This window comes from Rhinolophus ferrumequinum, chromosome 12, assembly GCF_004115265.2.
Source record: "Rhinolophus ferrumequinum isolate MPI-CBG mRhiFer1 chromosome 12, mRhiFer1_v1.p, whole genome shotgun sequence".
Classification (NCBI taxonomy): domain Eukaryota; kingdom Metazoa; phylum Chordata; class Mammalia; order Chiroptera; family Rhinolophidae; genus Rhinolophus; species Rhinolophus ferrumequinum.
Genome location: NC_046295.1, coordinates 35,882,723 through 35,900,072, shown reverse-complemented (window position 1 = coordinate 35,900,072; position 17,350 = coordinate 35,882,723). Strand labels below are relative to the sequence as shown.

The window sequence follows — 17,350 nt, the reverse complement described above, 5'->3', positions numbered from 1 at the left end:
GTAGATGTATAATCATTGTTACAAACATGGCTAGAAGCAAGTGATCAACACACAGCTTCCTGGAATTAAACTTTTAAATAAAACAGCATTTCCCTTTTCAGGATTCCTTCTTCGTTCAACCAAGACAAGCATCTTAAAAGTAGCATTGGATAAGGAAGAAACATTTTCTGTGTCCTTATTTTGCCAAAGACAATGGACAATATTATCAGGGATATGCAGTTTTTGCTTTCAGCATTCTTCCTGTGCCACGGGCATCACAGATAGCTCCGGGCAAGTCATCTTTCCTACTCTGTCCTCCTAACTCACTTTGCATAGAATTTTCTTTGAACTGAATACCACTCATTTTCTCTTGTATCTATTTATATAAATAGAGTTTCTCAAGAGCATAAATTTTCCATCTCTTCCATCCTCTCTACAGTCCTATACAACACCCTATGACTAGAAGACCCTCCCAATGTTTGGGGATATTGGATTAAAGTATGTGAGTATGTGTATTATCTATATGAATAGATGGGGTAAGGATCTGAGCTTGAGACTCTGGGATGCAGCAATGTCTATTTGCAGGATTTAGATCTCTCTGGTGGGCATGCCCAGTGCAAGTCTATTTGCTAAGGGTTGAGGAAGGTCTATAAGAGCAAAAGCATTGAATCACGTTTTAGTTATCAGAAGGTATGTGTAGTTCACTGTAGCAGGCTAACCATAAGGACTCATGATTGGTTCCTAGGATGAGAGACACAGAGAAAGTCACAGAGTGGGAGCGGGGAGAGGGACAGTGTGAGCAAGCAAGAGAGCTTTAAGGAAACACCAGAAAGAGCTATTTGACTAAAAGTCTACAAAACATCAGGCCCAAGTAGTATTGCTTTGGGGCCCCTCTGACAAGTAAGGGTGCTCTCCTCCATGTGACAGAGCTCCAGGACCTCCTGTGTGGAGGGCGAGGCGAGAGGCCCAGCAGAAGGTAGATGGGACCTCTGATGACTGGTGGGAGACTGTGGTGCCTGCTGAGGGATGAAGGAGAAGTGATGGCTCTCAGTGGGACTGGACCTGTTGCTGAGCATCCAGGAGACACCTCTGGAGACTTACAGGCATATTTGGAGGGTCCTTTGCACAGCAGATGGGGCAAGCACCAGAGGAATCTGGGTATCTGGCTGTAACCCCATTTGTTCTCACATGTTGGTGAGACCTGGGACAACTCCAGTTACATGGAAAATTGAAAAAGCACAAAAGTTAAACGCAGGATAACTTAGCATAGCCACTGCTGTCTTATCAACATTTTTCACTAGCCCTTCCCTTCTGTGGGGCTTGCCTGTGGAGCATGAAGGTGTTGGGAAGACCTTAGACGCTTCCTGATCTGCTGTCTCCTCATGAGACACCAATCAAAGCAAAAATGCAAAGGACTATTTACAAAAAAAGCCTTTTAAACTCTTTGACACCGAACCAGGAACATACTCATTGTGGGTGAATCCATTATTGATGATACTATTTTGAAAGAAGCTGCCCTGAATAAGGAAGTACTGGTCCTAGTTCCGGATCTGCTATTAATTTATGTTGCAACCTCAGAATCCTCACTCAGCAACTTTTGGGCCTCTCTTAATTTATAGACAAAGAAGCGAGGCAGATGGAACACATGTCAAGTGGAAGGATTAGGAGATAAAGTAGAGGAACTCTCTCAAGAAAGTACAACAGCAAGACAAATAGATGAAAACAAAGAAAGAAAAATAAATTGGAGGACAAATAGAGGAGATCCTATATGTATAAAAGGAATTGCAAAGAGACTAAAGTAGAGGGGGAGGAAACAAAAAATGGTTAGGAAAATTTCAAACTCAAAAGCATGATTATACAGATTGAAAAGGCCCTCTGAGTGTTCAATACGATGGTTGAAAATAGACTCACACCAAAGCATATCATTGTGAAACACTGAGACACTAGGGGCAAACTGAAGAGATCATAAGCTTCTGGAAAGAAAAATACAGGCCATATACAGAATATAAGGAATAAGAACAGCACTGGATTTCTCAATGTTAATCAGAAACTGGGATAATAGAACTAAGACTTCACAATTTTGAAAAAAAAATATTATAAAGAGTTCTATATCAGCTAACGTATCAGTCAAGTGTTAGGGTTAGAATAAAAACTTGTTTAGACATGCAAGGCCTTGGATATTTTGCCCCCCATGAATCCTTTTCTTAGGAAGATACTGAAGGATGTGCTCAACCAAAATGGGGGAGTAAAACAAGAGAAAGGAAGACACAGGATATGATAAATGGAAATCAACACACACCAGAGATGATTAGGATCCCCAGGATGGTGGAGAAGGGGAGATTCCAAGTTAACATATGTGCTTCTGGCCCTAGCGGACAATCGGTCCAGACTGGAGCAGGTCAGAAGGCTTTGGGGGAATTTTCAGGAAGACGATGAAATTAATAGGACTTGATACAGCTAAACAGTTTGAGAAGCAATTAAGACAATTAGTGGAGAGTTTGGGATCCTATTAAGAACAAATACAAAGAAAGCTAAGCAAACAAAAAGAGATGACTATTTATTATAAGGAAAGCAAAAAAGTCATACGGAAAAGAAAAATCAAACATAGTATTCACATAGTCCTAATAAAACATTCAATATAGATCTAAGCACAACCGTGATGTAACTATCCTGGACGATTACAAGGGTGCCCAGTACAGTTACATCATGGAGAAGGGATGGGAAGGATGCATGAAGTGATGGTGTGGTGTCGGCCAAAGACAGTTAAATCTGTATCGTCTATAGTGGGAAATTATTAGCTAATGCCTAAACCTGAACGATCAAGAAACAGCAATATAACCATGCTATCTATCTATCTATCTATCTATCTATCTATCTATCTATCTATCTATCTATCTATCTATCTATCAATCATCTATTTATTTATCTTTTAAGGAGGGTGCAGCTCACAGTGGCCCATGTGGGGATCGTACCAGTAACATTGGTGTTACCAGTACCATGCTCTAACCAGCCTGCTAACTGGCCACCCCAAACATGCTATTTAGAGACATGGCATTAATAGTCAAATGAATCAACTAAAAGAGCCCAAGGTGGTTGCATCCGGGGACAATAAAGTATAGGGGATGTGAACAAGATGTGCTCAATTTTCTAAAAAACTTTATACAATTATACCACTGTTAAACTTGGTGTATAGAATTTTGATACAAAAATAAAAATAAAAGAGATGGATGTCAAAAAGTCCCTTCCATTTCCAAAGTACCATGATTCTTTGAGGACCAGTTGTACTACTAGGATTGGAAAAGCATCAGGAGGGTGGGCAGGAAAAATGCAAAGAAGTAAAAACTTGATCCATTTCACAAATTAGTGTTGCCTTAGCCTTGGAAATATGCCTGCCTTCCCTCATGTCACAACTCAGTGATGGCAAAGAAAATGGCCAGTGACAGCAGTTAGAACTAGTAGGGCACCAACCCAGATGCACCCACATATGAATAAAAGATAAACTCCTTTTCCCAAACTACATGCCTAAACACGCAGAAGCACTCTTGCAGTGTGATGAGAAAGAATGAAAGAACAGACAAATTCTAACATAGATTTTTCTCCGACTAGCCATCAGGGTGACATTTTCATTTTAGCCATAACAAGTCCGGTCGTTTTAAAGTTCTTTTGTGACCTTCCAAACACTAATTTTTAACATGACTGGCCAGAAAAATAATGAGCTCCTTTACATCATTATGTATTTCATTTTTATTACTTTATCCTTGAAAGTAGGATATTAAATAATTATATTTTGAATTAATATTATTCTGACTTGAGATTTTTATTATTGCTTCCTAAGTCCCTCATTATACTTACCTAATTCTCCTAATTCTCCCCTTACCCAGACTATCATGAGCTAGTAGAAGCAAAAGGCTGATTGTGTAGATGTGTTCAGTCTGCCCGCAGGGGGGGCTGGGTCTGTTAGTTTCTCTGAAATTAATAAGTCCTCTGTAGCAGATTTACTATGGACTTCCACTGTGAAATTCCTCCCCGCAAAGATAAACAAGTCATCTAAATTATTGGGAGATAGAGCAGGCTATTGTGGAGATAATTCTATAGGTAATAGAAGGATGAAACAGATATGTCAGGGTTCGACTTTCTTCTAGCCTTGGAAGAAATTAAGTTTGTTGTCCTTTCAGGTACATCAGAGAAGCAAAATTAAACTTCGGATTCTGGCAGAGCCTGGCACCAGAGGGTGCCAGGGGTGGAGGAGAAATAACAGGAACTGGAAAAGTGAGCATGGAGGAAGTTCACCCATCATGGCTCTCAGGCCCAGGCAGTTACCACTACTTTGTATGTGATATCAGAGCTAGAAGAGAGGCGATGGCTCAGAAGGCAAATGGGCTGAAAGGGGACACCTCAAAGAGAGGCCACAGCAGCTGATGTGGACAAACCCGTGGTGCTGCCCTGTGTGGGGCCACTGGGGCAGGAGCAAGACACCAACTTGTATAAGACCAGCTTAGCCAGAGGGTAGAACTCGCTATTGAGTGGGATGTGGAGAAATCAAAGGCAGAGGGAAATGGTCAGGACTGAGAGGGCAACTTCGGAAGGACGAAATGGCTCTCTACGCAGAACAAGACAGTAAGTGAAGCCCATGAGATCTACAGAGAATGACTTTGCTTGGCCACTGCTGAGTCAAGGATCTCTGCAGACTCAGAGATGTCAAGAATAAAGACCTGTGTGCTCCACTGTTCATTGCAGCTTTGTTTACGGTGGCCAAGACATGGAAACAAGCAAAGGGTTCTTCGATAGATGAATGGATAAAGAAGTTGTGGTATATAAACACAATGGAATATTATACGGCGGTAAGAAAAGATGAAATAGGACCATTTGTGACAACATGGATGGATCTTGAGAGTATAATGCTAAGCGAAATAAGTCAGACAGAAAAAGCAGAGAACCATATGATTTCACTGATATATGGTCTATAAAACAGAAAACAACAAAAGAACAAGACAAACAAATGAAGAAATAAAAATTCATAGACATAGACAATAGTTTAGGGGTTACCAGAAGGTAAGGGAGACGGGGGGCTCTAGGAACGGTTAAACGGGGTCTAATATATGGTGATGGAAAGAGAACTGACTCTGGGTGGTGGTGAACACCCAATGTGAGATATAGATAATGTATTACAGAATTGTACACCTGAAATCTACGCAACTTTACTGACAATGGTCACCCCAATAAACTTTAAATTAAAAAAAAAAAGAATAGCTGCTGAGCAGAAAGGTCATTTGGTCTGAGGTCAGACGGGCTGGACTGAGAAGTAGGTTTGGGGCAGGCTGGGGTATTCCCCAAGTGTGCTACTAACCTAAACTACCTTTAAGGCAAGGAAACCGTTGTTTAGGGTACGTCCAGGGCGGGTTGAGGTACGAGAAAGGAACTGAGGTCCTGTCTCCTCACTACAATCTGAAAACCCATCCACTTTGCTGTGGTTTTGTATTTTGGGCATTACATGTTACATCCTCTTAATTCCTTGAATAATCCCAGCTGTGTTTCAGCTGAACAAGGCAAATAGCTTCCATCCTCAGTACATATAGAAAAGGAGAGGAGTATCTCCAAAGAATTTTTGTTCTTAAACTCGAGTGTGCATAAGGATTCCTTGAGGAGTGCACTAACATCTAGATGGAGGAACCAATCATACGTTGAGAAGCATTTTTCTAGAGATTTCAATGAAGGAGGGCAGAGGACTGGGAAGGACCTACAGAGATACATCCACAACCAGCAAACCATTCTTCCAGAAAGTAGCACTTGTGGCTGAAGTCAAGGGAAATAGAGATGCAGTTTTTCGGTCTCAGAATGAAAAGTCAGAAAATTGATGAAAGATGTTAATTTTGAAAAGATAGGATATCCAAAGGCTGGCCAACATTTGCCTTTTTGTTTTTTCAATATCGCTTACCATAAATTGGATCTATTAAAAAAATTTAATACATGAAAAGCACCTAGTAATACTACCATGTACCAATTCATCAAAAAAAAAAAGTAAGTGTTCTTTGAATTAATGTTGAATCCTAAATTATTCTTCATAAAATGCCAGAGAGCTGAAAAATTCATTTCAGTTTCCTGCCCATGCCAAAATATATGAGGGATCATTCAAAAAGCTAATCACTTTAGAAGTAATTCTGTAGTCTGTAAAACAAAAAACCCGAAAACAAAAGGCATCTAGTAAAATTCAGGTGCAGACTATGTGCTGTACCTCCTTTAATTTCCCCTGCGTTGAAGAGGGGAAGCTAAACTAACAGGCATATTACGAAGCTTCTATCAGGTTCCAATTTTCTCTGCAGGTGCCCCAGTCACAACTGGAAAGAGACGTGACACCACTTTTAGGTTCATCTGTAATCTCAGCATGCCGAAGATGGTCCTAATTCCTAAAATGAGAGGCTGGGTAACAAAGCAGGTTTCTGCTTCAGGACTCTCCGGAGTGTTGTTCTCTCCCAAACATGGATCATCATTTGCTTGGGGACTTAGTTTCCTGTCACTGGAGAAAAGTTGACTAAATCCTTCTCTACACCATAAGAAGAAAGGAAGTACACCATATCACCCCCTCCTTCCACTGTGCTTGTTCCAGACTGAGTTATATTTGGTTGATGAGATGGGATGGCAATAAAGTAAAGGTATTTTGCTAGAGCATGAGTGATGGCTGCTATCCTGTCCCCAAACTATATCTCCTGCTCTATCAGAGCTGGCTTCACCGGGGTTCCCCAGGCTTACAAATCTTTGTGGAATTTTTGAGCTGAAGAACCTTTTCATCTATGCCATGTGCCTGGAATTAGCGAAATCATTTCTATAAGCATTTATAATCTGCATCTTCTCTAGCACAGTACCAGAAAAGCATCAGACAGATTTGTTGGTAAATACTGGAGTCTCTAATTGCACAGATTATTAAAAAAGAAATCACGGCTACTTTTATACTACTCTTACATTGTCTATATGATTCCTTTTATAAGAGTCTAAGTCGATTTCTATGCTTGCACACACATTCTACCTTTGTAAAGCTTTGACTTTTGCAATTTTTTTTTTTTTTGTGTGTGAAAGATCTTACATCTATATAGTTTTTGCTCTGTGTACTGTGGCTGTTATTTATATCCTGTTTCAACTCTGCTTTGCAATGCTGGGGTGGAGAGTCACAAACTATATTCCTCAGGCTCTTTTGCCAGGTTCCACCAGTGGACGACACTGGCAGGAGATGTGAAGGAGCGAGAGAAGCCTCCTCTCACTCATTTTTTTTCCTTCCTTCTTTGGGTGGTGGCTTTGGAGGCGGCTGTGCCTCTGCCACTATCCCAGCTCTTTAAGTGATATTCTCCTCCACTGTTCCTGCTCCTAAGGTGGCAGCTGGTGCCCTGGTGGGGCCCACCTTCCTTGGTGAGTCCAGGTTTTGGTAAGGTAGCAGCGCTGGGAGCTGTCTCCTGCAGTTACTTATTTGGGTTTCTGAGACTACCTCCTTTCATTTTTTCCAGCCTCTCCACACTTGGTAACCAATTCCGTTTACTACATTTTCTTTGAAATTCTAAGTGTGTTTGCTGTTTCTTTGACTGGAATGTTATCAGTCAAAACTAATAAAGTATGCTATAACGGCTTTCTGCCAAGAACAATTATATCTTGCCCCTGACAGTGGAACTTACTGGAAAGCCTCAAGGTGTTAGAATCTGGAATGACATGGTTATTTTAACAAATACTTTGATGGTGCTTACTATGTGCCAGGAAGTGTTATAAATACTTTCCAATTATTATTTTATTTAAACTTTATAATAACCCTTTGGGGCACTAGTATAATAATTCATATTTTACAAATGAAAAAACAGGCATATAAAGGTCAACTGACTTGCCCAAAGCTAGATTGCTAGAAGTGGCAGTTTGAGAGGTAATACCCTAATTTGCAAAGCCTCCTTCATCCATAAACTGAAGATAATAAATATAATCACCTTACAGGGTTGCTGTGCGAATTAAGTGATTTGATGCATGTATAAATCACCTAATTGGTGATTTATAATAATGAAAATGCAAGAGAAAGACCCAGCCGGAGGTGGTGGTAAGAAGGTCTGTCTGCATGGTTGGAGTAACCAGATTAAGAAGCAGAAAAGCACAAAGAGTGTGGAGAGGTCAGATTCAATTTTAGCATTATGAGGAGGGCTGCAGAGACCTTCCAAGGGCCCAGTGCAACCCTGGATTGGCATCCAGGTGTAGCAGGTAGCTGCCATGGCCATAGTAGGTACTGCAGGCCTGTGTTGGACCTTCCCTGAGGTGATGGTTAGAAAACTGAAATTACTAGAAAGTCCTTGCAACACCTTTCTTCACTTTTCTTCTATCTTGCACTGTGTTTCCCCGAAAATAAGACTGAGCCAGATGATCAACTCTAATGTGTCTTTTGGAGCAAAAATTAATATAAGACCCAGTATTATATTATATTATATTATATATATATTATATTATATTATACCTGGTCTTATATTATAGTAAAATAAGACTGGGTCTTACATTATTTTTTGCTCCAAAAGATGCATTAGAGCTGATTGTCTGGCTCAGTCTTATTTTCAGGGAAACACGGTAGGTAATGAAGGTTCCTGCTAACCTTACTATGTCAACAGATGATACAAGATTTTCTAAATCAAGCAGACACATACGAAACAGAAGTCTCTTCTCAATGATCATGTAACGATTTGGAGTCCACCTGGAGAACTGGAAATAAAAACTTGAGGAAATACCTATTTTAGGTTTCCTGTGACTTTAAATTAATATGTCATATTTTCAGTCTTTGAACACTCAGTCTCTGATGTCTTAGAAAGTGAGAATCCTCACTCAAAATCACATGAAAAAAGAAAAGGCAAAAACAAATGAGGAAGAAGTAAACTTGTGCATATGTTACTGAATTTCCATGAAAAGCATCATCTAAAAGTCATCTTGTCTGAGATGTTTGACAATATGGATGAGGGCAGCTGTGGAATAGCTGAGGCTCGTGCCTTATATTCTGTATCAGGGCTGTGGGCAGAAACCATGGCTCTACTTTTTAGCCATTTGACCTCAGGAAAATTACCTAATGTTGCAAAGCATCCTTCATCCGTAAACTGAAGATAATAAATATAATCACCTTACAGGGTTGCTGTGCGAATTAAGTGATTTGATGCATGTAAAGAAATTAACACAGACCCTTAATACAGTCCAATAACTAGCGATTATTGTAGTTATAGTTATTAAACTATTATTGATGGTCTGAAGTATGACTAGTACTATGACAGAAAAGTTCCCATAGCCATCATGGTTTTAATAAGCAAACTTAGCCAGTGACTTTTAGAACAAATGCCATAGGTAGAGAGGGACATAAGCCCACTCCTTTGTCTACTGGAAATACTTTAGTTATTAAGCAGCAAAAATTGGCTCAAACACAGGGCCAGAATTCACGTTAGGAAAAAAAACAACCGATCAACCTTCTATGCATATCATACACAGCAAGGATAAGACCAGAAGAATTTGGAGGCCATGATGGAAGGGTGGTACGGTAGAAAGAACACGAGGCTAGGGACCTGTGTTCCGGTTTAACTCCTACCAGCATATTGTATGACCTTGGATATGTCACATAATGCATATCATTGCATTTCTCTTTCCTTATCTTTTAGACAAATTTGTAAGATAATGGGTCTGTCTAACCTTCTTGGGATTGGCTCTACGCGCGTGTGTCTTTAAATTTGAGTGGTAAGCGATTTGTGGGGAGGGGCTTGTGGCTAGAGGCAACTGTTGCACTTCTGTATTAGGTTTATGATACTCGACTGGCAGGAAGAAAGGGGCACAGACCTGCGGTCAGATACACTGGGTCAGCCTCTGAGATCTAGAATGGTAGACTTGTCATTTAGGGCGATTTTCCACCTGTCTACTGATGTGCAAATGACCAGTGGCTTTTCTTTTGATATATTTGCCCTTCTCATAAAATTCCAAATGTCTGCAGGGTGAGCCAGCTATTAGGAATAGCCACTAACAAAACAGGGCACTGGACAGAGTGGAGCTGTTGGTATAAGCATCTTTGATGGGAAACTATAATTGTCAGAGGGTCAGCTTTGCTACCAACATTTGCACAACATTACATTAAATGGTTCTTAATGTTGAGATAAAACACATGTGCCTCTGCATTTCTCAGTGCTCAATGTATACCTCTTTTAAAAAACAGTTCCCCTAGGAAAGAAAAATTTAAGGATCAAAAATTCAGAATTTAAATCTCACTATTTGACTGGGAACCATGTACCCACAACAGTTTCTCTTTATTCCCATGAATTGCACTCTTAACACAGAACTGTGCAGTGAAACTTGAAAATATGTACTCCCAATCATCAGGTTAAATATATATTTTAAAAATAACACTATTTTTTCCTTTGTTTCCTAGTCAATTTTTTTTTACATAAAAAGATGGATTGCTGTTGACGTTTTTGAAGTTACAAGGAAGAATCCTTTAAAAAAAAAAGAATCTTTTTTTTTTTTTTCCCAAGCGACAACAGTTTCCCACTGTAGTATATAATTTAGGTGTGGAGACATCCAGGCACTAATCAACACCTTTCAAAGTTAAGCATTCTAAAAAGTATGACAGAATGACAACCGCTAGTTGAAGTATATATAGCTTATTTAAGGGTGGATATGTATAGCACAATGTTAAAATGGGAAAACGACCATTGGCTTCCACAGAATAATGACTCAGATAAAAAAGAGAAAAACTAAACATGTGAATTATAACACCAATATTCAACTCATTTTCTTTCCAGGCTACCTGGATTAAGCTTTAAAACTTAGTAGGGCAGATGAGGCTTAGCATATACTGTGCATTTATTGCTTCGAGAGACACCCCTATGACTAGGAGGTCACTCAAGGGAAAAATGACAGAAACAAAGTATGATCATGTCTTTTCAGTTTGCCGGTAAGGTTCCCTGTTGAGCAGTGAGGGTTGGCTGTGGTGGGTGGGGAAGGGGAATATTGATTCTCAGGAGCTGGCACGCCATTATTTCTCTTGGGAGTTCTTTGTGCCTTCTTTGCACCATTCTTTATGATTTCCCTGAGGCAGTGGTTAAGATCTCTGACTTCTCTCCTACATCAAGGCTAAAAGCAGAAATGCCCACAGGAGAGGCAGGCAAAAAGCAGAGATGAATGAGATGAATGAGGCAGAGGGTGGTAACCTGAGGGGCTCATGCTTTTCCTCTCCAGCTGGGAAATGGCAGGAGGCAGTGGAACCAAGTGGTGCCAAAGCTAGTGATTTTTTCAAATGAATCCGAGTATTTTAGTGAAACTGCTGACTTTTTAAACGATAGCTTATTTTAAAAACATTCTGGGTTCACCAAAATGCTTTTCTCTGGCTTGCATTCTGTTGGCTGGGCACCCACTTGATTGTGGAGAAGCTGCAGGGCTGCTGGGGGACCAGTTGGGTGGTGTGTTCCAGGAGTCATTTCCTGATGTCCAGCCGGGAGTGCACTGCCCCAGTCTCTCCACAGATCTCGTAAGCACTGAATTTCCTCTATCAAATCCCTTTCTACTTAAGATAGAATGGTTTCTTGTTCTTGCAACTAAACCCAACCTGGACTGATAGGTGTCAAATTGGAACCTGGAGGTACAATGCCAAAGAAGACTTATTTCAAATAATTTGCTTCAAAAAAAGAAAGGGGAAAATATCATAGATAACACTGATGTTTTCCCCATCCAAGCATATATTATAACCAGTGTCAGCATAAATAAAAGTACCACGAATTACACCACAGGCCTGGAGTTTACAAAAGTCGAGCATGCATGGGGGCTCCCAAGCTGGCCATGAAGGACTGGGGGTCAGCAGGAGGCAATGCCAGACCCACGGGGAACCTTACACATTCCCGAGAGCTGAATACTTCTGGCCAAGAGACTGGACACTTAGCCACAACCACAGCCACCAAAAACAAGCAAAAATACCCTTTAAGGAAAGTTCTAGTAAATAATTTAATAGCATATCCAAGTCCATGTCCCTGAAAATGAGAACAGAAGCAAACAGTAAGTAACCACCACGGCTTCACATGAAAATTGTTGTTGACCTTGCAAAGAACTTCCTGTGACTTTTCAGCCATCTCTCGAGCTGCTATTTATATTTGAGAGCAAAAGAACAGTGTTCAGCTGAACTACAGACAGGAAAAACTGTAGCTTGACTGATTTACATAACAAATTTGAACAGTCAAGGTACACATTAATGTTAGGTATAAGTCACCTTAAACTTTTCTAATCCAAGGAAGCTAAACAAATTACTTTTACAGTTCAGGTGAGGTGAATAATTTATGATGGAACCTTACTTGTTGGCCCTGACAGTATAGCTATCCAAACCGAAGCCCAGCTAAGATCTGTGGCTCACCTGGTGATTTGTTCCACTTCTCCAGACCTAGACAGGCTGCCTCACCTGCGATCAGCTAACTTGTATCTAGCTGAGAAAGGGGGAAACAGCAACAAAAAAGAATTTCTACAGAAACTCCAACTACAAACCTTAACTTGCCAAAGGACTAAGCTAGAGTCTATAAATATGCATATATTAAAAATGAATCTACCATACCGAGTCCTTTTTCTGGAAGTGAACCAAGCTGCCAGGCTGGAGGTGGAAAATGACTTACAGTGTAAGAAGCACTTTACCTGCACCAATTTGACCTTGATACTCAAGAGCTAGATTTCACCAAGAACTAGTTCAACATTCACGGATAACTACTGACAATGTATACAAAGTAGTCCCCATCCTGGGATCAAAGCTAATTACAAAATTGTATATGTAAAAACAGAAGTAAATAAAACAGCTAATCCCACAATGTTGTGAACGCTTTGAGAAGATAGCATTTTCTATTCTCCTAGAGCCAATGTTTGGGAACATTTTGTTTAAAAAGGAAAAATATCTAATAACAAATTAACTTCTATCTTTAAGAAATTTCAGTAACCCACCCCAATGCTCGAATTCACATTAAATGTTTGAGAGTCACTATATTAGTTTCCTGTTGCTGCTGTAGCAAATTATCATAAACTTGCGGCTTAAAAGAATAAGAATTTATTATCTTACAACTCTGGCAGTCAGAAGTCCTATCATTCAGGGTGTTGGAAGAGTTGTGTTCCTTTGTGGAGGCTTAAGGTAGAGGCCTTGCTTTTTTTTGGCTTCTAGATTCTCTACCTGCATTCCTTAGCTCGTGGCTCCTTCTTCCATTTTCAAAGCCGCAGCTGTAGCCTCTTCAAATCTCTCTCTGCCTCTGACCACAACCCTGGCATCACATCTTCTTCCTTGACTCGAATCTTCCCATCTTCCTCTTTCAAGCGCCATGTGATTACAACTGGCCTATCGGGATCATTCAGGATACTCTTCCCATCTCAGGATATTTAACTTAACCACATGGGCAAAGTCCCTTTTGCTATATAAGGTAACACAGTCACAGGTTCTGGGGATCAGGATGTGGACAACTTTGGGAGTGCCATTATTCTGTGTATTATAGTCACTAAGATCACCCCTACGAAAAGAGAATATTCAAATATCTTTGCAACTATTGGTGTAATTTTAACCAAGAGTGCTTGCTTAAAAAAATCTACTCACAAGTAATTACAAAATGGAAAAAGAAAAAAATAAACAAATAGGACTACATAAAACTGAAAAATTTTTGCACAGCAAGGGAAACCACCAACAAAATGAAAAGACATCTTATTGAATAGAAGAAGATATTTGCCAATGATACATCTGATAAAGGGTTAATATCCAAAATTTATTTTAAAAAGTCATACAGTACAACACCAAAAAACACAAACAATTAAAAGATGGGCAGGGGACCTGAACAGACTTCTCTCCAAAGAGGACAAACAGATGGCTGGCAGAGATATGAAAACATCTCAACACTACTAATCATCAAGGAAATGCAAATCAAAACCACAAGGAGATATCATTTCACACCTGTCAGAATGGCTACCATCAATAAATCAACAAACAAGTGTTGGTGAGGATGTGGAGAAAAAGGATCTCTTGTGCACTGTCGGTGGGATTGTAAATTGGTGCAACCACTGTGGAAAAAAGTATGGAGATTCCTCAAAAAATTAAAAATAGAATTCCCATATGAAGCAGCAATTCTACTTAATTTATCTGAAGAAATCCAAAACACGAATTTGCAAAGATATATGCACCTCTATGTTCAATGCAGCATTATTTACAATGGCCAAGATATGGAAGCAACCTAAGTGTCCATAGACAGACAAATGGATAAAGAAGTGGTACATACATTACCCAGCCAAAAGGAATCAGATCTTGCCATATGTGACAACATGGATGGAACTAGAAGGTATTACGCTAAGTGAAATAAGTCAGACAGAGAAAGACAAATACTGTACGATCTCTTTCATATGTGGAATCTAGAAAACAAAACAAATGAACAAACAAAACAGAAACAAACTCATAGATACAGAGAACAAACTGATGGTTACCAGATAGGAGAGGGGTTGGGAGGTTGGGTGAAAAAGGTGAAGGGAGTAAGAAGTACAAATGGGTAGTTACAAAATAGTCATGGGGATGTAAACTACAGCATAAGGAATACAGTCAATAATACTGTAATAACTATGTTTGGTGTCGGATGGGTACTAGACTAGTCAGGGGATCACTTCACAAGTTATATAAATGTCTAACTATTGTGCTGCATAGTTGAAACTAATATAATATTGTATCTCAACTGTAATTGAAGAATACATTTAAAATTATTAAAATAAAAATGGTGAAAGATTGTTTTCTTCCACAGAACCAAGTATATAATCTCTACAGGACATAAAGATTAACTATAAAGAAAAATCAGGAGAGTCTTCCCTCAGATGCATTTCTTGCCACAGTAAAAATCAAGCATGTTCTCCCTCTCCCTCCCCTTCTCTTGCCCTTGTCCCCTCCTCCTCCCCACAGAGCAGGTGCCGGGCACGTCCTGGTTGTTAGGGACAGCATATTCTCATTCAGAGATATCAGTCTAGTGATGTTGACGTGGTAACAGCCAGATTGGTAATTTGATCGCGCTATTACCTGTTTGAATAAAGTGTAGTCCTGTCGTGAGAATAATGTTCGTTGACATATAAGGAAGAAGACGAAATTGTGGTCGCCAAGGAAGCAGCTTCAAACAGCGACGGTGTGCTAGGCACCAGGTCTGGCCGGTGTCGGGATCCCAGCGCTGCGTAACAAAAGCAACACACACACACTCAGGAATCTCAGTAATAAATGCTGCTTTAGTATCTATGATAATTTAAATGAGTCAATTTAATAATTTAAATGAGGATTAATTTTACATATCAGGGTGCAAATTAAAATATTAATTAACTGTGCTCTTCTGAACTGCAGCAGAAATGTACAGTAGCTTCTTGCAAACAAGTTAAACAAAAAGGAAATTGCATTAATTTACACAATGGCTTATGGAAATGACATTATGAATGCTCTTTTCAAAACCTAATAAAGTGATTTACTGTTTCAAAAGATGACATAAAAAGCTCCTAGGGGCTTAAAGAGATAATTTGACAGAGATTAAAAGGATGATTGGCAAATACATAAACAGAGAGAGACCCTGCTTTCCCCTTCCTGGGAGAAGCACGTATCTGTGATTCTCAATTTAGATCTAAGAACTCAGACTTTTTAAGAGCCAGGAAACAGGCTTCACAGCCCAACAGCTGGCTTATACCTTAACCCTGTTTGAGGCCACATATATCTTTTTTTTTTTTTTTAACACTTAGACGTTTATCATTTATATCCCTCGCACTGTGTGAACCGCCCCCACACATATCTTTTGAACATTATCCACTGCTCTTCTTGACATCATATTTTAACAGCAAGTCTGCCCTTGTAAAAATGAGAAAACTCTTATTTTTTCTTCAAAATGTCAGTGCCTATAAAAATACATATATAAGACACCCCCCAGCCCATCAGGAAGTTGGAATATGTGAGGCGGAGCAGTGACCTATGCCTACTTTATCTGAGTCTATGTGGTTTCTTTCTTTCTTTCTTTTTTTTTTTTTTAAGAGTTGAATGTGGGTCATCTTAAATCTTATTCTAAACTTTAGACAAATTTACATCCATTATTGGCCATCCATTATTGGTCAGACAGTCCTTTAATTAAAGGTCCAGTCACACAGAACAGAGCTTCTCTAAAAAGAGACGTGCATGTCCCCAGAGAGAGAACACTGGACAAATCCGATCCTTCAAGTTCTGCAGTTGGGTTCACTCTGATTTTTTTTTTTAACCTAGACAGATATTTTATTTTTTAATGAGAGCTAATTGACATATAACATTACATTAGTTTTAGGTGTACAACATAATGATTTGATATATGTGCATATTGCGAAATAATCACCACAATAAATTTAGTTCACATCCATCACCACACAGTTACATCATTTTTTTTCTTGTGATGAAATCTTTTAGAATCTACTCTCTTAGCAATTTTCAAATATATAAACAGTATTGTCAACTAGTGTCACCATGCTTTATTGCGGATTGTTTTTAATCATTCCCCCAGACTACACTAAAACAGACAATAATAAATACAATATAACTTTAGGGCGTTTCTGGCATTCCTTTTTAGACACAACAGGGTCAAAATGATGTATTTTCAGGAAGTGTGTGAATGGCAACTGATCCTAATAGGCACTAATACATGAGTGTGAGGTGTGGGATTTTGGATTTGAAGGGGAAGAGATGGAGAGGTGGAGTGAGGCATGGAGGAAAAAGGTGGCCACCACAGAAAGACTGGACTCTGGACTAGAAGACTGGATACACATTAAAATGTATGAGATGGTGCAGCTCTGCCTCCGACTCAGGTCAAAATAAAGAACTGCTGTTAAAAATAACAGATGATAATCATATAAAAATATGAGTAAACAAAGTGTGCAAAAGGCAAAAATGAGAAAGGCTTCAATTTAATATGACAGCTGGCTAGCAATCTTGATCCCACCTTCTCATTAAATACAGAGAAAAATATGAAAACTCTCAATAACATTGAAAACTGGGTCTGAAAAATAACCTCACATCAGATTCCAATGAATTGCCACTAAATATTAAAGCTGATGGAACTGAACTGACCTGAGAACGACTAATGCTGACTTGGCGTGACTTCACAAATCAGAGGCCACCTGAGTGATATTACATAGAAAAACACTATCCGTCCACTGACGTGGGCCCAGGTCATACATAACCCGAACACTGGGTAGCTGATCCCTCAACACCTTATGATAAGCCTTTGAAGCAGAGAACTGACTGTTTCTCCATGCCTTTAGTTTTTTAAAAACCTAGTATGGTAGGCAGAACTCTAGGATGATTCCCCAGTGTACTCTACTCTCCTTGAGTGTGGGTGGAACTGTGAATATGATGAGA

At 39.5% G+C, this 17,350-nt stretch overlaps 1 protein-coding gene across 1 annotated transcript in view; it reads right to left on the bottom strand.

Moving 5' to 3' along the window:
* Positions 1 to 17,350, bottom strand: part of PIP5K1B (phosphatidylinositol-4-phosphate 5-kinase type 1 beta) — a 282,047-nt gene that overhangs the window by 58,847 nt on the left and 205,850 nt on the right. The window contains 1 exon segment of the mRNA XM_033123070.1: positions 15,017 to 15,161. Within this exon segment, the coding sequence (XP_032978961.1) occupies positions 15,017 to 15,161 (145 nt within the window).